The sequence below is a fragment of the Taeniopygia guttata genome, chromosome 1A (genome assembly GCF_048771995.1).
Source record: "Taeniopygia guttata chromosome 1A, bTaeGut7.mat, whole genome shotgun sequence".
NCBI lineage: Eukaryota > Metazoa > Chordata > Aves > Passeriformes > Estrildidae > Taeniopygia > Taeniopygia guttata.
In genome coordinates, this window is record NC_133025.1 from 69,044,930 (window position 1) to 69,068,141 (window position 23,212).

Here is a 23,212-nt window from a genome sequence, read left to right on the forward strand (position 1 = left end):
GGACACAGGCAAAGAGACGGTGGGAAAGAAAAAGTGACTGAGAATTTTAATCTGAAATACCACTCTGCAAGCTGGAAGAGTACTGTGTGCTCCCTGCACTCACTTTAGGAGTAGCGTTTAAAATATTTAAGCATTAATCTTCTGAAGAAAAATCAGCAGCTAGGCCCTGTCCTTCTGAACAGACAGTGCCTGACTGAGATGAGCACTCAGCAAGTGGAGGCATTTTCTAATAGCAGGATTCATGTGGGATGTGTGAGAAGGCTTATGGATGATGCTTTCCTTGATGGCAAACAATCAAGCAATTCAGTTCACTGATCAACAGATACAGTAACACATACATGAGATTTAGGTCTCTCCAGAGCCAGGGCTCTGTGAAAGCTTCGGCCCCTTGGAGTTGTATTCTTGCATCACACAGAACAGATTCAATCCAGCCTCATGACCTGACATGGAGCTCACCTCTCCTATTCCCAAATGTGCATAAAATTCTGTTTTGAAACTCTGATCTGTTACATTTCTTCTGTGCCTAGTAAATAAAATGCTTGTGATTTTGTGTGCTGCTCCTGCATGTGGTGTTCTTTCAGACACTTTTGCTAACATATTGACTAGTCTGATACTAGACACTATAATCACAATATCATGAGTCAGAAGCACGAGACATGCTAGCTGGGCAGGCTATGCATTACTGTGCAGCCAGGAGAAAAGCAAAAATTGAAGTTAAAGAGCCTTGCCTCTAAAGTTAGCTTGTCAAACATATGATTAAAGCTTTTCTACCTCTTGAGCAAGACACTGAGAATAGGCTAGTTACCCTGAGCCAAAAAATTAAGCATTTCATAGTGGCCTTGAAATAATAGATTCCTGGTTTGCAAATACTTCCAGCATGCAGGAGAGTCAGGGACTGATAACAACAGCTTGAGTTAAGCTTAGTGTGGGCAGGTGTTATGCAAGCTGCCCTCACACAGCTCTGTTAAAACAAGTAATTCATGACCTGGCATAGCCCTGGTTCTTCAAACAGCCACATAATACACTTACATTTTGATCTGCACATCTGTGAGGATCCAGCAGCTCTGCCACTGCATCCTTGTTCTGATGCTTAACCCTTCTGTCACTTCAGATGAGGGATTTGAATGTAGCTGGTAACATCCTCTCCCTGATCCAAAGGGACCCCTACCCTTGGGGTCACTACAAGTCCTTTATAGTTTGAACCTGGACTGACATGTCTCGAGTGGAAAAGGAGAAGGGAGATGCATCATGCTGTGATTTGTGAACTCTGTAAATGGGGATGAGGACGTGAGCAGCCCTATGAACACCTGTGGGCACTAAATCTGAATTTGAATTTAGGCCTCCAGATTTAAAAGGCCAGTTCTCTAATCTGTTGTCTTGTCTCTAAAATCCTGCTAACTGAAGAGCTGCTGTCATCAGCAGGTAGACTCAGTGCCACAGCTATTTTCAGTTCAGTCCCTCAGTTGGAAGCATTTTCCTTCCCCCGCCACGTCTCCAGGCTTGATGTTGTCTACGAGATAACTGGCATGCAGAGACCTGCTTTTCTCCCCAGGAGCAAACACAAGAGATACAGCAGAGATTTTTATCCCATTAGCAGACTGTACTGAGTGGATAGCCAGCAAGCAGAAGGGAGCAGGCACAGAGTGAGGGTGTGACTGCTGCTCCCTTGGAGCTGTGCCTGCAGCAGGGTCCTGCTGCAAGCTTCCCAGGCTTCCCAAGGCACTGGAAAGGGCTGGGTGCCATTCACAGCTGTCCATTCTCCTCAGCTGCTCAGCACTGGCTGCCAGTTTGGTTACATATGCGCCAGTTCAGCTGTGTAATGTCACCAAGACTCCCTGTCTGAGCTGTGCCTCAGATCTCCTGTCAGCCCCAGCTCATTGCACAGCTCCGATGCGCTGCCCGTGCAACAGCAGGGTCAGTGTGCTAGCCTCACTTGTGTTCAAAACAAAATTCTTTTATCTTTGCTTGCTTGTGTGCTTGCTTGTGAATCAACTTAAGCAAGTGATGAACAACTCAAGCTGCCTGGCAGTCAGGGCTGGGCAAGGTGGAAGAAATGAGAGTTTCCCCAGGAGAGCTCTGCTAAAGCACCTCCTGCATCCCTCAGCCTCTTCCAGACTTCCTGCTCTGAGCCCTTCCCAAACAGAGCTCTTGGTCTCAGCTTCAGTATTTACCTCTCTGCACATGAATCTTTGATTATAACATAAAATAAATAAGCGAAGACAAAGAGGTAGGTCATGATGAATAAACACTTAGATAAGGAAGGAAAAAAACATAATACCAGAACAATTTCTGTTACAGCTGGTTCCATCACACTCTTTTAAGACATTCAGCTTACAGGATCAGTATTGAAGGTTCTACTCATACTAAACTTTTCCTACATGTCTTTCGACTAACCACACTCGATTGCCTTTTCTGAGGCACTGGATGACATTTTTGACACCCTATTTGGGATATTCCTTCCAACTATCACACTGCAAGAGTACAATCCTCAGCTGCTATATTTGACTTGTCAGTGCACAATGAGTCTTGGGTATGATGAGGTGTCTGAATTGGCATTAGATTAATGTGTTTAGTCAGCTGAACCCCATCTCTACTAGTTTTGATTTCCTGTGAAAAGGAAATACATATATCATACTTTTAATTTCTGTATATACAATGCCAGACACACTGTGGCTTTGATCTTGGCTGACATTACTGTAATAAAACTGGTTCTCATCCCCAGCAGTTGTTTCTAACTCAAAACACATGCTTCATGTCCCTCAGCTACCGTTCCTGGACACCACAGCCCCTCTCCTGACAGCTCTTCATACCACATCAAAACAATGCTCAGGAGTTCAGCTATCAGTCCTGCTCACCAGTGCTTTCTTCTCAGTGAAGAGTCTCTTGAGACTACATCTGCAATGGTAACTTGTTTTAAAACACTGACCGTGGGCCATTCTTGCTGACTTCAGCAGGAACTGCTGAATACTCCACAGTTTTTGAAACCACTTTATAAGTGTCCTTGCAAAGATTTAAGAACACACTTTAGGCATCTGCTTAAAAAAATTCAATAAAAAATGGTCTTGCTCTATGAATACTCAGCTTGGGGATCTGTGGCATTTCTTCCAAAACTTTTCTGTGGAGGTACTGGTACCAAATTCCTTCTGTGCCTCTCTAACCATGGGAAATAAAGCAGTTCATCAGAAGGTATGCAAAGGCAGCTTTCTCACAGACTGATGTCCTCTCTTGAGTAAAACAACCAGTGTCAATGGATTAATCTTGACAGCTTCAAGACTCACTTGCCAACAGGGCAGATAGAGATTAAATTATTTTCACAAAGGTGTCTTTGCTATATAAACAAAGGATTCCCTCTAAAGCCTTACCTTCAGAGATATTTCTATGTAAGAAACTGGTACTACAAGAGAATTCCTACACCCACAGAAGTCTCTCTTCCAGCAGGAAAACCAGAGGTGTTATTTTACCAGTCAGTCTTTGCTAGGGAAATAGCTTTTATAGTGGATAAACTTAATGCCCTATCAACATTAATGTCAGTCTCTATATGCTATAGCTGGTCACACACCACTACTCCAGCAGTTCTCAGTATAAAGTTGTTTATGCTTCAGGACACAAGAACCAGGAAAGGGAGGAACTGGAAGGACCTGTGAGTTGAACAAGACAGGCCAAATTCTCAGCTGCAAGACAGCAACAGCACTCGTAGATCCCCACAGAATTTTTTTAATCAGAGAGGATATTACAAGAAGAGGTTTTTATTTTTCCTCAAGATGTAAACTGCAGTAACCTAGAAGCTTATCTAATTGCTGTAACCTTTGATGCCTGCAAGGGAGCAAGAAGAAAAAAATGAGCTTGTGGGTAAAAATCAGCAAAGTTTTGGAGTTTGGTCTCCATGCTGGCATCCATTCTCCCATGCAGAAGTGGCACCATGAGATTTGGTGCTCATCACAGTGACCTTCTTAGGATCAGCTAATTCTCTCAGAGCTGTCAGTATTCACCAGCACTCACTCAATGAGCTGCCTGAATTTAGCCCATCTTCCCAAAATAGGGGAATTTCCCTAATTCCTAGAAACACTTCCCTCTTCACCAAATTATATCAGGACTGCTAATATCCTGTTGGAACAAATTACTGCTGAATTACAGGTTGTTACATTGGCCACGGCTTTGTCCTGAATACCAGCAGCTTCTTCTTTTGCTCCCTGTTCAAACAAAGAAAACATTGTTTTCTCCACACTTGTGCTTTGATAGAAAATGCAGGCTTGAGCTAAACTGCTTTAACATCTTGTTGGTTAGGTGGGATTTACCCACCCAGCAGTAACTTTCCAGCAGAGAATAAAGGGGGAAAAGATTTTCAAATGGTTGCTTGCTTTTTATTTTATGATCAAATCTTCCTTTGAGGCAGAAAGAAAGAAAAACCGGGAAGTTGTGAAATCTACAGGACAATGAACCTAAAAGCTGCTTTTGCTAAAGGCTGGGTTATTAAATTATATTACTAACAAATACCAGAAAACCAGACCTTTTGATTCACTTACATGGGGTGAACCATCCATACATTCAGGGGAACAAAGAAAAAAAAACACCAAAAAAAAAAAAAACCAAAACAAAAAAACCCCCTGTATTTCATAACATGATTAATATGACTACTGTGAGTTGCCAGAGAAGGAAAATAGCTGAAAACTACCCTGATCAAACTTGGAAATGGCTTATGTGATGTAATCCAAGATCAAAATTCTGCTCTTTCTGCTCTAGAGGTTAGAAAATGGTGTGAGAGCCTGTGCCACTGGCACCGTGGGGGTGAGTGATCCTGAGAATATAATTTAGCTTTCCTGTGTCTTTTTTTTTTTTTTTTTAATTGGACAAAGGAGTCCAGAAAATTATTTCACCCCTTTCACCCCTCTCCAAATATCAGCCTGCATACACATATTTCAAGAACTAATGTTGTAGCTAAAGCATTTTAAAGCATAATATAAACCCCCAACTTTTAAATTTCACTTTGTTGAGATGAATAACTTTTTTCCCAAGTATTTCCTCTTGGAAAGGGAGAAAGACAAAACACTTAAGGATAAGGATCTACTGTATCCTTGTTTTTTCACTCACAATAAAAAAATGGCAACATATGAAGAAAGTCAGGAAGAAAATCCATTCTGAATTTTGATTTTATTCCAATAAGAAAAAGCCAAATGTTGACATCATAGTTTTGTTGATACTGATGAAAAGGTGGAAGAAGAATCACCCTAAATAATCTTTTTCTTTGTTACTTGAGCTGCGCAGAAATTACACAGTGAAAATGATGCTTGGAAATGGCAGCTTTACTTTCACCTACATCACTGAGGATCATTGTCCTCTGTAGTCTGCTACCACAACTACCTGCAGGGTCACTATAAAGCCTCACAAATGCTTTTTTTATTATTATTATTATTATTATTATTATTATTATTATTATTATTATTATTATTATTATTATTATTACTGATATGTACAGCTTTTCCTTTTTAGGATATCAGAGTTTACCTGGATCTGACCACACATTTATTTCAATATAGTTATGGAAACCACATGCTTGCAATGTCTGTGGATTGAATTCATGCCAGCTACAACTGCATTCTAGCAGTGGAATGATGCACTGGGCAAACACACTCTGTGGACTCCTCAGTGCTGTAAGTGATTTCAGACCCCAAATACCTCAGGCTCTCTCCCTTTGGTGGATGCCAGTTACACAATATTGGAGTAATGTGTGAGCACTGAGAAGCCTCTGTGCTCCAAGGCCTCACATTGGGCAACCTTGTCGAGTGCTGACATGAGCAATTTTGTTATTGACCTTGGATGAAACCCATTGGAGCCCAAGTCCTTACCCAGGCAAAATCCCCAGGAATTTCAGTACCATTTTTGCCTGAACGCTGTAGGAGTGATTCAGCCGAATGTGAGAATTAATGTCCCAGAAGCTTTTTCTAGGCAGCATCCTAATTATAGACCCAAGCTTGACATCTGTAGCACAAACCCATGCTGCATTTTGCAACCTGAGCTTCTCTATGAAGAACCACACAACAAAAACAAAGCTGACTTATCATTTACAAAGGCCTTTTGTTAGGTGTCCTCAAACTCTGGTATTTATATTAAGAGCAGTGTATGAGCTGCTTCAAAAGATGAAAAGGTAGGAAAAAGCCACTGGGGCAATTTTCTATTGGGCACAGCACAGAGCCAGGAGCTGCTGTCACTCCTGTCAAGTAAACCAAATGTTGGAACCTCTGCACATTAATACATGGATTTTTTTTTCACCTAGAACAAACTGGTGAATGCCAAAAAGCACTTTTGTCCCTCTGTCTCCAGCTGAAAGAGAATAGATCTATCCCAGTTACTAAACTTGTGAAGTACATATTAGATGCCCGTGTGAAATGCCTACAAATTGTTAGCACTGCAGCCAATCTCTTCTTGGTTACCAGATGATTATTTTCCACATCAGTGGACAATGATAAAAGTAGAAGAGATTGTGCTTTCTTCCTCTTTAGATGAGGTGTTGACAGATAATAAATCATTTTACAAGACTGGCATAGATTTCCTTGTATTTAAATACGGAAAGCAAAATACAACCATGTTCTATCATGCCTTTCCCAAGCCACCAACTGGTATTGGAGGAATTAAATTAATAAGGTTTTCATTTTCCAGCCTGTGCCTCTTAGAGCTTTTGTTTAGATGATCTTAAATTCCATGCAAGCCCCATGTGGAGTTTAATTGCTTTTTGACAATATCTGTACCTGCCTGTCAATGGGTGGTTGTCCATGTCCTTCCATGTGTATGAAAAATACATCAGGACAGGTTCTGTGGATGAAACTAGAATAATACAGGATGAACTAGTTTGCTGTTGAGAGACAAGTTCATGTATGCTCTGCTAAACAGAAATTAACTCAGAACAGCATCTTTTTGTTCATACAGTACGAAGACAGGGGTTTTAAGGCAGTGAGGGTCAAGACAGGATGTAAAATAGATATCTTTTAAATATCCACTCTCTCATTTTCCCTTCTTCATCTTCCACGTTGATTCCCCAGCTGTACACTTGCCCATTAAATTTCATTGCAGAAGATGGACCAAGAGTATTTCAGGCCGCTTTGAAATTCTAGCTTGTAACCCAAGCCTTTGAAAATCCTTCCTACCTTAGAGACCATAATATTTTATTTCAGACTGAAAGTAATAAGCCACTTGCTTGTCAGTACACTAAACACAGGATTTGGAGGCCACTGAGCAGGCTGACATATGAAATTACTAAATACACAAATTGAACAAATGTACAAACTGAAGTTGGTGTTTTTTATCTTGGTATCATGATTAGATCTGTACACAAAGCTCTCTCTATCCAACAGCTCCCCATCACCAACTTTCCCAAAGGGTTGCACATAATTTAGTGACACCTTTCATTCAAGTCTGTGGAGGGTGTTTTGCACATAACCTCACTGAAATCAACACAGTCTCTTTGTGGTGCTGCTTAAATTGACGATGCAAAAGGAAGTTAACAGGAATTGGACAGATAAATTCTAAAATGGACTTTTAAGGACAGGTGGTCATGCTTTTCTCCCTGTTACATAACAGAGTCAAACTACTATTGAAGTTCTTGGGAATAAAGCCCTGTTTGGGTTGAAATTACTGAGGCTTCTATTTCTAGAGCTCTAAAAGTCTTCCCCCCTATTAAAACTACAATCTCTCCTGTTCTCATTTATGGCTTGATGTGCAGAAGCACGAATTGTTCCCATGAAAGACAAAGATTTTCCAAAAGCTGTAATGGTCTAAGAGGTATCACTTTCTTCTGAAATTTTGCTTTTTCTGATGAAAAGTTCTTCCTTGTCTCAAAATAATTTTCTTCTAGGGAAGATTCTCATAAACCTGTGATTAAATGCAGTCTAATTCCTAGCTATGGTGATGTTCAAAACTAACAGTGGTTGAAAGAGTGAGACAAAACCTATAGTCCACCAAAAAGTTAGGTTGTCATTGATTCCTTAGAGGCAGCGATCGCAGATGTTAATAAATGTTTCCAAAGGTCATTTAGGTACTACAGCAATGCTCTGAAGGTGAAGATTGAGGACTATTTCTTTTTAAACTGATTCATTTTAATATATATTTTAAAACCTGCCTGTATGTCTGTACTTTTTGTCTTCAATTCTGCACTATTCCCACTTCAACAGAGGCATAAATCTGCATGTACAGACACATATATTTCATTATTTAATGTACCATCTGAAATATTATATGATTTTGATAGGCAACATATTGATTTGTACTGGGTTTTTTTCTGCTGTGCTACACGAAAACTTAAGTTATCTACATCCATTACAATAGGGCCTTGAAGAATGATTATACTTTTAATTTTAATCGGGTAAGCTACTTGCAAATCAGTTATTGAATTTACAGTGCTACGTTGGATATGACTTAACAAGAAGAATTAATTGTCTGGAATCATGGAATGCCATTACAAAGCAGTGGGCTTTTTAATTTAGGGACTCCCAGTAACTGTGGCAACAGGAGGGACAGTTTTCTTTGCCATGATATAATTTTGAATTCAGTAGCTGTTCTGTGACATGATGTGTTTCTCCCCTCCATCAAATTAAAGATTTCTTCCTGTGTGGAAGGCACATCAGGGGAAGAGCACAGAACAAAACCATCAAGACAAACAGCCCCCAGAAACCTTCTCACATTTCCCACCTCACATCTGTCATAATGGCAAATCCATGTTTGCAAACAGCATGGAAAAACTGCCTTAAATGTGGTACTTCTTCAAAAGACTGGGAATTAACTCAGCTGGTTCTGTGAATGTCTCTCAATCCAGGAGAGCAACAAGTGGTGATGATCTCCCTCAGCAAAATGCCAAGACCTCTGCCATGGAGAGAAGAGCTAAAGACTGCACAGGTGGTCCAACTCTGGTTGCATTTATCTTGCTTTTTTACCCTGTCCTTCACTAAGGTCCTCTCCATTGTATCCTCAGACTTGGTAACTTCATTAAGGGCTGCAAACACCCAGTGAGGCTTTGGGCAAGGTTTGAGAGCCTCGGGAAAGCAGCAGCATATGCAAAATATGACTGGTGATGCCCTAAGACTGTCACAGGCAGTCAAAGCAAAAGGGGATGCAAGTGAGTTTCTCTTCCCTTCCATCTTGTGTCCTATGTTTTACAGGAGGCAGTGCCCATGCTGACAAGCAGGTAGCACTCTCTACGAAGTTAAAACACAGCAAAATCTGCCTCTGTAGCTGCCAAGGACAAAGAAAAGATGGGAAACATATGTTCTCTGTGTTTGGGATGATTCAGTTTAGGTAGACTACCTGGGTCAGAGCCCAGATGGTGTAAACTGCTGAGTCTCAGAACTTACGTTAGCTGAGTCTCTAGATTAATAAGTATCTTTTATTTGAACTTCTGAACTATTCTGATACTCTTTATTAAAAGAAAAAAAAAAAGCCAAACCCCCAAACAACCACCCAGGGAAAAACAAAGAAGCAAAAACTGATGTGACTTCTTTAAAGTATCAGTGTGAATCACTGTCAGAGGTCAGGCAGGAGCACATATCTTCTGAGCATCAGTACAACACCACTGATGTAAAGGCCACACCTGAAGTTTATTGAGCAGTTTAAGGATGTCTGATCTCCCCTGTGTGCTCCAGTGGTGTCATTTGAAACTCTCAGGGCTGATACCTCAAAAGTCAACATTAATTAGTCACTGAACAAAGTGTGCTTGAAAGGGCAGTAAGAATCAGCCATGGAGTTCAGTATGCTGCACTAGAAACAGAAAGTGATGAGTTTTGATGAGCACTTGAAGAAAAGACGCTGAAGGTGCACAGGAGGCAACTGAGCTAAACACCAGAAAACAAGGAAGATATCGGAGTCTTGGTGATCAAAGCTTGGACTGGGAGTAGGTGGGATTCAAATGTCTTGGGAACACTCAAGCCAAAGGGATTCATGAGGGAATTTACATCTGTGCCATCCGTCCTTTACTTATTTTGTAGATGGTCTTTGGAAAGGAAATAATACCATCTTTCTCTTTCAATTTAACCCTACTGGTGATTGACTGCTGGCAAGAAAGCCAAAATATTCAACCCAGGAGATAATGCACCAAAAAGAAACCTCACCCTACACAAAATGCCCTGCCCTGTCACTTACTCACAGTACCTTTTCTGTGATATTATCTTAAGCTGAAACCAATACTTCTCAGTTTTTCTGACTCAGATGTGAGAGGACTAATTTTGATAAACCATGTCTTACAAAACTCACCTTAACAAATTGACTGGGAGGAACTTTCAGCAAGCTGGAAATGCATTACCTTTCAGTTCTTAATATCACCACCCATAAAAGGAGCTTGGTAGCTCAAATATGGGTTGACCACACTCAACAGTACATGCAGTGAATCCTCATCTGATTTATTAACGTATGGTGTGCCACTGAGCAGCAAATTTTGGACATGATTAATACAGTTATTTCTGAATGGTTGCTGAGGCTAAATTGTGAAAGTAAATTATATGAGCTGTGAAACATCAGCATAAAAATCATAATAATCTGATTTGGGAAAAATCTGAGCAAGTCACCACAGTGACTCATTTAAGTCCAGATACCTAAGTATTATGGGTATAACCTGATATTAAAGACTCTTTTTTTTTTTTGAAAGAATTTCATTGTTTTGGCAGTAATAGTGGTTACTAATATTCTAAAGGTCATGAACACCTATTAAAAATCTTGCTGAAGAACGAAAGGCACAACTTTCCCATGTCCAATCTTCCTGTTACTGGAATGTGGGATCATCCCATAGATTTTGATTGCTTGCTAAGAAGGATGACATCTAGGGACATGTTTCATGTCTTCTCTTCCAAAATCAAACAAAGAAAATGCACATTCCCATGATGAAAGCCAAAAGCAGAACCATTGTCCATGGGCTGTGTAAAGGTTCCAAGTCTGACATTTCCCAAATGTACAACCAGCAATGACAACTGCTGAGTGGTTCTGAAGTGTTGCACAACCGGTGTTGGTAAAAGAGAAGGTGGCAGAAGATTCAGTAAAGGTAATGAAATGTTGGGGAAGCACTGCTTACTCAAACACCTCCTTCTTCAGCATTTCTAATAAGGGCTTGTTGGTGACTTTGAACTTTGTACAAACACCTTGCCAACTCCAAAAAAGAAGCATAAGAAATAACACCCTTAGAAGAAACGTCTGAGAGGTTAATCCAGCCTGGCAAAAGCAAACACAAACCCATTGATTTCAATGGAGTTACAGATGGTCCCCTTAAGGTACAAGAGAGCTGATTTGGCCCTCCTCCCATACTGTAGCACTGCTTTCCCTGAGAAACCTTTGCTTTCAAAGGAACTAACCATGTGGAAAGAGCCTGCAACACTTAGCCACAACAGATAAATGAATAGAAGGCACACTTGTATTTTAAAACTTTTCTCAGTAGTGAACTTTACCAGCAAGTATTGATCTTTCATCTGCTTAACATCAGGATCTAATGCCCCTATCACAGACTAAACACTGATCTGCAGAATATCAATTATTGTACACATATTTCTGCTTCCCGTGGTTTCCTACAAGCATTAAATTGGAATCATGTATAAGCATATTGCACATCTTGGGAAGAACTTGTTCTTCCTTAGAAGCCACCTCAGCACTACAGCAGATGGGCACAGGCTTTATGGCTAAAAGCACGGAGAGAGAAAGAGAAAGAGAGAGAGAAAAAGGAAAAGAAAGTGAGAGAAGAAAGTTGCTTACTGTTTCGAGGCTTCTCCTCATCCATGCCTTCATCTTCATTTTCTGGATCAATATCTTCTGCTTGAGTTATCCAGTCTAAGTATCCCTTCAGATCCTCCTCGAGCTGCTGCTTTTCCCGTAGCTTCTGGAAATCACCTCGAGCTTTAGCCTTTTCTCTTTCTTTGGAAAACTCCCTAGCAAGAGGGAGGCAGGGACAGGACATGGGCAGAGAGAAGGAAGAGATGGAAGAAAAACAATGGGTTAGATTGATTTCCACCAGAAGGTCTCCTCAGTCTGTGTAGCACATCCAGCTGTTTCTATTCTCTCCAGACAAACACAGGTATGGAGCATCCTTGCTGTGCACACATGTAAAACAGCTGGAATGTCCACATATCTTATCTTAGGAAAAGACTGATACCTTTTTTGAAACTTTCCTTCTCAGCATTTGATTGACAATTCAAATAAACATATATGTGACATTTATGTACAATTTTGTGTACAATACCAAACATTTTCTAACATTCTGTAAACACTTGTTATTCTCCAAGTGTTCTCTATAAATGTCTATAAGAATAATGGTTAATGATGAACTGTTTGACAATAATCTGACATCTGGAGAGTGAGCTGGTGGCTCTAGTTTCTAGCCAGGTTTCAATTTGTGTTTAAGATTTTATATTTCATCACAACTAAATTGGGCTACTTTAAGTGTAATTAATGGTACTCACAATCCTGTACACATTTAATTATGGACCATTTCACCCACAGAACTGGAAAATATAGTTAAAAACTCAGACCTCAAAGTTTTATTAAAGACTTTCAGGATTTGAGGCTGTTATCTGACATGAAATGTATCTTTCAAATCTCACACTGGGTGGACAAATATGATAAATTATGGCTAGAAAAAATGAATAGATTCTGCCAGAAAGTGGACAGGGCAAAACATTTGATGATAGTTTAATGAAAGAACACTGTTGGGAATACAGACTTAAAACGGGGCATCAGAACAAGAATTTCCTGTTGATTAGTTATGATCCTGGGTTCTTGGCTTTGTCTTCCCTTTGGCTGCAGTGCTGTTTCTTCTTCTTCAGAGACACCTGTACAGCAATAATTTTTTTTCAAGAAATGCTGACCTCCCTTATTTAGAGACTCATGTGGTTCTAAGCCAGGTTTTAACACTTGTATTTTAAAAAGTAAGTTTGATGATGGCGAAAATTGCTGGACCAAGAGTACGTAAGCATTAAGTGTTACATCTGCTGAAGCAGATCATTACACAAGACACACACAGCAGATAATACAGGCCAGTCTTTCTAGAAAAAGAGGTAAAGCCATTCTCCCCAGTGGATTATCCACTCCCATTGCTGAAGACTGGCAGCAATTAATGGACTTAACAAAATGCTACTCCACTTGGCACTTGTCTTAGGTTTGCTCCTGCAAAAAATGAATAGGAACTCTACCACTGACTTTGGTGGCATAATATTAGGATAATGAAAATCCTAGCCAGAATGTCAATTTTGTGAATGCCATGTGACTGAGATGGAGATGGGTTTCTAACAGTGATGGTGAGGTACTTTCTTCCTGTCTGATCCAAAATCTGCTGAAAGACTTCCATGGACTTCACAGGTTTTCGATCAGGTTTTCAGAATTCTGAGCCGTGCATGAAACCAGCACTGCGGCAGGACCAAAGAAGGCTGATTCCTTAATTTCTAGCCAAAATATGTGACAATGTATGCCAGTGTCACCTGCACCCCTGTTATACTGCTGAGGGTTCAGGTCCTCCCAAGGAAGTGTGATAAAAAATGTGGAGGTGAGGAAGAGAACCACTAGTTTCTCTGGCCTGAAGTTAATCCACAGTCAGCTCTGGGTCCAAACTCAGCCTCAAGGCATAGAAGAAATTAAGAATGAAATTTTCTTATAGTGGGAGTGATATTTTACTATTTACAATATAAAAGAAACAAATAACCCCAACAATAATAATAAAAACTGTACAAAGATTGTTAGGAAAAAGTCCATCAGTGGTGGTTTTATTTTCTGCTTCAGTAACACCTTTCCCCTGGGTCTGCTACAGTGCCATATCCAAGTTAATGAATTAACTCTTAAAAAAATAATCACTGAATAAATCTGTGTATTATTAAGCCTGTTTGTTAAATCAAATTCCAATATTTCAATTTTTAGCTCATAAAGTATTATTTTAGAATCTAAAATAAATGGGTCCAATTTTGAAATGGGCTGAACCTAGAGTTCCCTATAATGCAAAAATACAGTGATTGCCTCGTGTAAATAACCTGCAATTCCATGTCTCTTCCCTTCGTACAACACATGACACTCCACATCTCAGATGACCCTCCAAAGAAGACAACTAGTTTAATTGTCTTAATTCCTATGCTCTACTAACATGAAACCACTGAGAACAGGTGGCTCAGGAAATTGCTACTGCAATTCAAACCACCTCCCACGTGCAATGGCAGCCTGTACTCGGGCAAATGAGGTTCACAATCAAGATTTCCTGTCAGTGGCCTTTTTCCATCCCTTGGGAAGGGAGCTGGTGGCCTCGGCCCAGGGTGTATTGCAGGCAGGTGCACACATTACTGCTGCCTCCAGCACAGCTGGCAGCACATGGTCACTGTTTGCAGCTCCAGCAGGCAGGCCAAGGACCAGAGAAGCTTTTGATGGAAGTGCCACGTTCAGTCTAGAGGTTGTCTTCTCAAAAAAGTCTGCACAATCACGGCAGGGTAAGTTCAATCAAGGCTTGCAGAACTAGCAAGCAATCTGTCTCTTTTCAGTGAACTCAAAACATCAGTATAAGAGTGGGAGAATCTGACTGTTTTTACCACAATTCAGTTTGTTTCACTTTGGTTTACTTCTCCCAGAAAATTATAGAAATGTCTGGCAATAGGAATACCGGAGAGCAGAGTATTCTGGAGAGATGTTTTCTCTTTGTGAGGTAAGAGTGGGTCAAGATCATAAACACACAGCTCTGCATCATGTGCTGTTTCAGAAGAAAATTTCTCTTTCCTATCCCAATGGTGGAATTTAGGTTATTCTACTTGATATGATTTCTCACATTTAGAGTTGAGATGGAAATTGAGCAAAACATCAGAATTCAAACAGTTCAAAACTCCTGCTTACTACTCAAAATGGAGCACAAGGCTCCAAATCTCACCCACCCTGAGAAGTACACCAAGGAATGGGAAAGGTTGGAAGAGGGGACAGGTGAGGAAAAATACCTGGAAGGTCACAAAAATTGCTAAAGGAGGAGCTACAATGATAACCAGCCTCCTGTTCACCATGACCTCTTTCTTGGCAGTCAAAGTGTCAAAAGCTTCCAGCTATGTTTTGCAGGATCATCTCAAAGCAGGAGAAACCTCTGTTCTCCTGCCCACCATTTGCCTTAGGCATCTGCTTGTTTGGCCTGTGTCCTGGGATTTGGATCAAAATATATAAGAAATGAGACCCTATTTTCTTTGGTGTATTTGTCTGAAGGTTGAACCCCCTCTGCCTTTTTTTTTTTTTTTTTCTCTCATTAATTAACTGAAACAGGTAACACAGTGAAAATCTCTGATCTCAAGAGGCTTCTTATCAGTGCTCAGAGCAATGATGTGGAATTGTTTTGCCTGGGCTTGGGGAGGTCTGCCGTGAGATCTGCTGACTGGATATTCCTTTGGAGTACGTGAATTTTATATTGTGCTCAGTCAAGTCAGGAAGAGATTACAGCTCCACATATAAATACTCTGACATGCTATTTAGGCTAGTATGTGATTTGTAAATTCACCAGGACCATGAATGGATGACATACCCGAGGAAAAAAACAGATTCTAAAAGAGTTTTTTCAGCAGAGCTGAATTCAGCATTTCATTTTGCAGGTGCAATCAAGGTGTCTTTGTGAGTACAATTAATTACACTTATGTATTTAGAAGTGATTACCCTCCCCCCCCCCCCCCCCCAGCTAATCTGTCATTTGTGAAGTCTACCTACATAACATGCCTGCTGAAGCTCCTGAAATAGATAAATGGGAAAAAAAATCAGAGATGCCCAGAATGGATATTCAGAGATAACCAGGAATGCTGGTTTGTATCTAGAACAGACAGGTGGATCATTAGCATAGATCAAACTAACAGCAATAGAAGCATCCAAGAAAAAAAGCTAAATCTGCAAAGTGAAGACAGTTTGTAACTCAGCAGAATTTAGAACTGCTTTAGAAAGTTAATTGTTTAAGAACTGCTTATATAGACCAAAGAAAATTTGGAACATTTCTCCCATAATTTCTGTGGTTTTTTTTATGGATGCAAATTCTTAAGTTTCTTTTTACTTTTCTCCAGTTGGGGACATTTTTGCAGAAACAGTGCAGCTGTCATAACACTGTGAAGACAGCCAGAAAGAGTGACTCACAGCTTAAACAAGGTGAACTTCATTTTTGATTTCAGTTTCCTCTACAGACTGCATCTCCTACCACTAACTGTGGTTGTTTAGCTGCAGCATGGCAGGAGGTGGAAGATTTAGGCCTCAAAACACTTTCTTGAGTTGAAAATGAAAGAGAGAGGAAATTAAATTATTAATTATGCACAGGTACAAATCCAAGTGCAGGTAAATTGAATCAGCAGTGCTTCAATGCTACATATTCCCCATGGCTGGGCTCACAGGCATTTTTATCCAATCGGACACCATATAATCTTTAACAACAATAGAAATGTTGTTATGGTATGTATGGTCCTTGAGCACACCTCTGATAGAACAGATCCCTTTCCCTATCAGCTGATGATCATCCCCCATTAGTGCTGACATCCTTACCTGCTGGGCAGAGTATCCACCTGGAAGAATGAGGAGTGTGTGTTTCAAAACTATACCAGAGCATCACTCTCCAGATATGCAAACACAGACTATTGTCCAACACTTCATTACCAGGACTTTCTCCACACTTCCATGACAGCCTGAAAACCCTTCTTCTTGTAGCAGCTGTCACAGTGGCTAGTCTCCTTCAACGGAGTCATGAAGATGGAAATAATACCTCCTGCAGACCTCCTGTCACTTTGCCAGATGGCCAAAGGTGGATCTTTTTCCCCAGTTCCACTGCTGCCCTTCCTATCTTGTTGACCCAAGTACCGAGGACATAATTTCTATGAGGCACCAAGTCCTCTCCTGCTCAGAGATCATTTTCCCTCTCTTTTGATCAAAAGACAAGGGACTTCAGGGCTGCCTACTCCTCCAACAGGTACAGGCTCTAATCAAACTAATTTAGATCTCATCAAAGGAGGCAGGATGATAGAAACAAAAAATAGGATGCATAAAAGTCCTCATACCATATTTATCCATGTACACAGAATGTCTGTAACCCCCAGTCATGCCCAAATATGGAACTAGAAGCCTAATCCCAGATTTTTTTTTTTTTTTTTTTTAATCTTGAAAGGAATGTTTGCTGGCTTGATTCCTTAAATTATGTGTCTCCCCAGGGGCAGTTAAGTTTTTAACTACTGGGGACAATACCCATTGTTTTTAATCAAAGCTACTAAAATGATGCTTAGCAGCAAGGGTTGTACTGCAGAACTGAAATACAGCTAAATGTCTGGATGTCTTAAAAATGCTTAAACATTAAATGGACTTCTCCTCCTTCTCTGTTCATCCTTGGAAAAGGTCAGAGGGAAGTGACCTTTTCTCCCTGCATCATGCCAAGTTTGCAATCTGCACAATAGAGAATATGGGCTTACTGAAGAAGAAACGTGCCCAAGACTCTCTCCAGGGAAAATAGTCTCCTGCTAGGCTGTGCTTTAGATTCTAAACAATATGAAAATTCTCCTGTGAGAAGACATAATTTGGCAGGAATCTCATCCTACAGATGAAAAGGGATTTGTCTCATGCTTTCATTCCTCCTTCAGTCCTACTGACTCTTCCAGAAATTCTACTATAATCCCCTTCTATGCTGCGTGGTTTGCTTTGCCCACGGGAGAGCACAGCACTGTCCTCTTCCCACAGTGTACAGGTAGAGGAATGTGTTACAGACAAAAAATTGTCTTATATTCCTTTGATTTAGTCAAAAGGCTGCTTCTGTGATACTAGGAATGCTGTATTTTGCTATTGGCACAGCAATAGCCTAGGCCTTCTCTTAAGGTTCCTGAGATCAACCCGCCACTGACCGTCGTTTTGGTAACCAGAGAGTAGGAATAGAAATGCAAATTTTAAAAAATAAACAATAATAAAACATTTTCCTGGTACTGCTTACCCGCTAAGTACACCGAGAACCAAGTTAAGTACAAAAAATGACCCTATGATGATTAGTGTAACAAAATAGATCCAGGGCCAGTCCCTTCCTATGGCATCATTGACCTGGAAGAGTGGAATGATAATTAGTGAGACAAGCTCAGATTCTGAGCACTGCAAGGCTCCAGCCAAAGAGATCCCAAGTCACCAGCAGTAAGGTTCTTCAATAGCCAGTTTTCTGAAAATTTATGACAGGTTGACATAAATAATTTTGAATGCCCTGAGGTTGAATTTCTCTGTCAGGGAATAACACCGCTTTTGTTACCTGTATTGTTATTTGCAATATTTGAACATTTTGTCAAAGTATTTCAGAGCTGATGTGAAGCTTCATTGGATTCAGATTTTTAATCCCTCTGAAAGTATCCTGGTGACAGGGAAGAACCCTTATTATGGAGTCTTGCCCTGTAGCATTGGAAAAAGGACACCAAAACTGTCAGCTTACCCGCTCAACACACCAAGAACCAGATTTAGAACGAAAAAGGATCCAAAGATGACCAGACTGACAAAATACACCCATGGTAACTCATAGCCCATAGCGTCCTGCATCTGGAAAGACGAAGGAAAGTTAGAAGACAGAGAGGGAAAGCAGAAATGATTAGGCAAAGGAGCAAATGGAAAGGTTTGTAAACAGAGCCTGTGGTTGGCTTACACATAATCATACCAAGTGTTTCTGTGTGTTCTTTCTGATGTGACTACTCCTTTGATTTTTTTTTTTTTTTCATCTATTTCCTCATTGACCTATTATTAGTCAGTGACTAATACAGCCTAAGATATAACAATGTGCCCTACTGGCACTTCCTTGGATGCTCAAAACTGTGGACTTTTTGGATTTTACTTAAAACACCAGAAAGAGTCCACCCCCATGAATTCTAAACTTGGCTGCTCACATATATGACCCTCTGCTGCCAGGGGAAATACTTCTAGTTTTTGGTAGGCATTGCCACAGTGTACTGTCAGACCACATTTACTTCCCATGTGTAGCACAGGTACCTCAGAGAGGAGCTGGTGGGAACTGGGCAAATACTGATCTTTCCCTGGCAGTGCTCTGGGAATCTTCACCGTTTACCACAGTGAGGGCAGCAGCTTTGATCTTTCAAGGAAGGTCTTTTCAAGGCCCACCATGTTCTGGTCAAGTGTTTTCTAAATCTTCCTCACAAACTTCGTTCTCTTGACCTGAAGGATGATTCACTTATCAAAACACAATTCCTACACAATGGAATACTAAGGGAATCTGCGAGTGTAATCTGAATGGACATGGATTTCACACTACTTCAAGCATCTGCACATGAAGCAGGGAGACTTATCTTAGCACCAAAATCTGTATTATATGAGGTCCAGTTCTAGCCCACAATAAGATCTTGTATATATTCTAAAAGCATCTAGTACATAAATGCTATTTCATCTGGAAATCTCCTTCAAAGTTCAAAATTTTGGAAAGTTGCTGGATACCTTAATAGAATCTCACTTTCCTACTGGTATCAAAAATACCAGAGTCCCTTCTTCACTCTTCGTAAACAATTATCTTTGGATCCAGAAATAGTATCATTAAAGAAACAGATGGTGGTTAACATTTTCAGGAGCACTGAATTTATTTATGAACAAAAATTGCAGAATTTAAAGTACCTAAATGCATAAAGAAATCTACCTTCCTTTGTTTCCCACTTTTTTTGAAATTTTTTTCTTCTCTTTCCAGGAAAATGCTCTTTCCTTTGCAACCTAAACATTTGCTGGAATCACAGAAGAAATATCCTTCCATACATGGGCAATGAGACACACTTTAGGGGAGGTAATTTCACTCAAGATTCATAACAACTCAGGAAAGGAATTTCAGACCTTCAATAAGACAAGACAGGAGAGTAACACTAATATAATCAGTTTGTTGTGGATGGAAGCCCATTATCTATTTTTCTTCCAAAGCAGAGTCACTAAAGTTCTTGTCTGGCAATAGCCAACAGTCAATGGACTGATCCAGAACTCCATCCCAGGGTTCCTTCAGCTGTGACTGAACTGAAGTAGACTCATTAAAAATAAGCTCAAAATCTGCCTCTGTGAAAACAGTTCATCAGCTTCTTCCTCATGAGGATAAATACATTTAGTGGGCAGAAGAGTACGTGAGTTGCTAACATTCCCTAAGCAGAGTAAACTTCTTTCCTTTTTATAGTTTTGCAGAATTTTTCAGTTAGTTTATAAATCATACTAATTACTCTATATGCTTGCAAGCCACATTTCATCCCACATGACCAAAAAGTAGCACCCCTAGTGTCTACTGCACATCAGGGCTTTAATGAGAACAAAGTATCCTCAAGTAAAAAGATGGAAGCAAAAATTCACCTGAGATCACAGCTGGGAAACCAGGAAGGCAAAATGTAAACACCCAAGTTAGAATTAAGTAAAGAAATGAGATTTAACACCCTCTCTCTCCTACAAAGAACACCAATATCTATTTAAAGCAATCTGCACAAAAAAAAAGAGTATGGATGACTTTGAAAAACTACCAAAAGAATTTACCATTGTGGGCACAATGATGAATTGACATCCCTCTAATTATGATAGATGGTGATAAAAAGCCTGAGCTGCTCTGTATTTATCTATCATCAGTTTGGGATTTTTTGTCAGCTGGGAAAGTCAGCTGGAAAAGTAGGACTTCTCAAAGCTGTGGTACAGAGAATTGTAAAGAGCAAATGCCAGGGTGCCAGGTACAGAGGTCAGATGCATGTCAGGAGAAGGACAAACCTTCCGTGGCATGAAGAAATTTCCAGATGGCAAGAAGCTTCCACCATGTCCTGGTAAAGTATATAACTAGAATATAGTGTACTCTGTTATTCCCAATGCCTGCACAGTTGCATAACAATTGTACCAGCTAGCATCAGCACAAATTAGTCCTGTAAAGCAGACCTGCATTCTGGTACAGCAGAGCATTTGGGACTTCTCAGACTGAAAATTTCAGAGGTCAGCTTTTCACTTCCTTTTTATTGCACATCTATATACGTAACAGAGAAGCTGAGGGACAGAGACAGCAAGAGCTCCTCAAGCAGAAACTGTCAATATTTGGCAGATATCTGAGTCTGTCTCTGTTGCTGGACTTGCCTATATTTGGTGCTCTCATGTCTTTTTTTTTTTTCCAGTAGCAGGTGAGATTATTCTGTTATTATGAGGTGAGATTATTCCTGTGGGACTGACCCACAGGTGACAGGAATGTATGTTGTATGATCATATAATGTTAAGTGTTCGTGAAATTACGTAGAAACCTCCCTGCAATAAGGAAACACTGCACTGTGAGCTTACTGCTTGCTCCTGGAAAATAGCTGCAGGAGAAATTCAGAGAAATAGGTTGTTTGGTGAAAGTTGGGGAATAAAAATAAGATTAGACTGACTCAAAACAGTAACAGCAAGGCCAGGAGTGTTGCCTTTTGCACTCTCCTGAGTGCAGAAAATGAAGTCTGCAAAATATATTTTGTACTGTTGCCCCCAGTGAACAGGAATCGACTCAGTTATAGGTTACCTCTCCAGGATGAACAAGTCCTGGTACACAGCTCAGCTTTGCCGTGCATGTGTGCAACACTTTTCCCTGAGTGCTTACTACTAACCCTGGGAATCCCAACAGAAAAGGTAGATCATCTTCTAAATTCACAGTTCTAAACAAAGACTATAATATCAACCAGTGTAGGTCCAAATGATAACTTTCAGTCCAGGTGATTGCAACCTGATGCCAACTTAAGCATGTGTAGAACAATAGTTACGTCAGCTGGAAGCTCAGAATCAGTGGGAAGCTGCAGATTGTCATTTATGGAAATAATTCTGCTTTCTGAGTCAAACTGCCCGACCTATCACAGCTCACATCTCAACACTTACATGTCACTACTCCCAGCAGTGAGGAAGCTGGCACATTTCAGAGCATTCATGCATCATCTCTCACAGATCTTGGAGATAAGGATTCCTTCTCATTATTATTTCCTACATACTCTCTCTGGTACTGTGGGGACATCATTTGGCTCATTATGCCTCAGCTTTCCAATCTGCAAAGTGGGAAACTACCCTGCCTCACTGGGTACTGTCAAAGAAACCACTCAGTTGAGTGACAAAAAGAGGTCATTTCAGCCTGTATGAGGTCTGTTGGAAGAACTCCATCTTTGCCAAGCACACGTAACCACTACCATGCCTATAGCATTTCAGCAAAGGCTTTTTTCTCAATGGCACAGGTAACCACCTAGAAATAACATAAGGGGTTTTTAATTCTGTATTCTCCTGATCTCAATTACTATCAGCAGTTTCAGTAGGAGCCAAGGAATAAAAGCTGTTCTTAATAGACCTTTGTGCCTTTGTCTTCTGGTTCTTCAGAAGACACAGGTGAAATCACACTGGCAAGGCCTCAGGAGACATTCATGCATTTGTTGTTTGGGCATTTTTTTTCTTTTCCAGGGATAAGAGTCTGGCATATTTGCAAGTGTCTTATTCCTTGAGACCACAGGCACCGTAGTTCCAAGACAATGTTAGAGACTATAACCCATTACCATAGTCGTTGAGCATCACCAAGCACAGGATTTCAGTCACTTAATGGGGAGGCAGGCACAATTCACTAAATTCTGCTGACTTTAAAATTCACACACTCACACCCTGACACTTTGGGGTGAATGTCTTTCAAAAACTACAGAGGGTCACAGGAAATGTTTAATCCATCAGAAAAGAGCAGCAGGAAATCAGTCAATGGAAAGCAGCAAGATGAATAAAAAATGAAATCTGCCTTGTTCAGTGCACAGTGCTGGAGACCTGCAGCTTAATGTAAATTAGGGCACCTGCATTAGGCTTCTGTTCCTCAAATAAATTGCTAATTGATTTCTAATGACTATAGAATGGTGTGATAACACTTTTTAAAATGCAAGTACTAAAGTATTCTATAATGAAGTGTAGTATTCTATAAGGAAGTGTATAACCTATCTGTAGAATTTAGTGCCTCAGAAAACAACCTAGCCAAAACTAATAGCTGTTTCCAGTAGGAAGATCTCTAGCTGAAACCAAGTCTTTCTTGTGACAATCTAAAACTGCAGAGTATTGGGAGCAGGAGGCAGCAGAATAAGAGATAGCACATAACTGTCCTTAAATCTGTCCTCCAGCTTGAAGCCTTTATTTTGAAAACCATCTTTTTCAGGAACAGTACTTAAGCACTTTCCTAAGTTTTGGGATGGGTAGAAGTCATTCCCTCAGCTCAGATCAAAGATCTCATGGTAGGCTACTGGCAGGGAGAGCTCAGGGGATGCATAAAGGGCCATGC

The 23,212-nt window shown here is 40.3% G+C and overlaps 1 protein-coding gene across 36 annotated transcripts in view; it reads right to left on the reverse strand.

Annotated features, from left to right (window-relative positions):
- CACNA1C (calcium voltage-gated channel subunit alpha1 C) overlaps window positions 1-23,212 on the reverse strand; it is a 452,642-nt gene that overhangs the window by 122,996 nt on the left and 306,434 nt on the right. For 19 of the 36 annotated variants that reach the window (XM_072923846.1, XM_072923848.1, XM_072923873.1 and 16 more), the window contains exons 8-9: window positions 18,386-18,489; window positions 11,716-11,888 (exon numbers count right to left, since the gene is read on the reverse strand). In XM_072923846.1, coding sequence (XP_072779947.1) covers window positions 11,716-11,888; window positions 18,386-18,489 — 277 coding nt within the window. Of the gene's footprint in view, window positions 1-11,715; window positions 11,889-17,905; window positions 18,010-18,385; window positions 18,490-23,212 lie in introns of all 36 variants that reach the window. The other 17 variants (XM_072923847.1, XM_072923859.1, XM_072923850.1 and 14 more) reach the window with 2 other exon arrangements.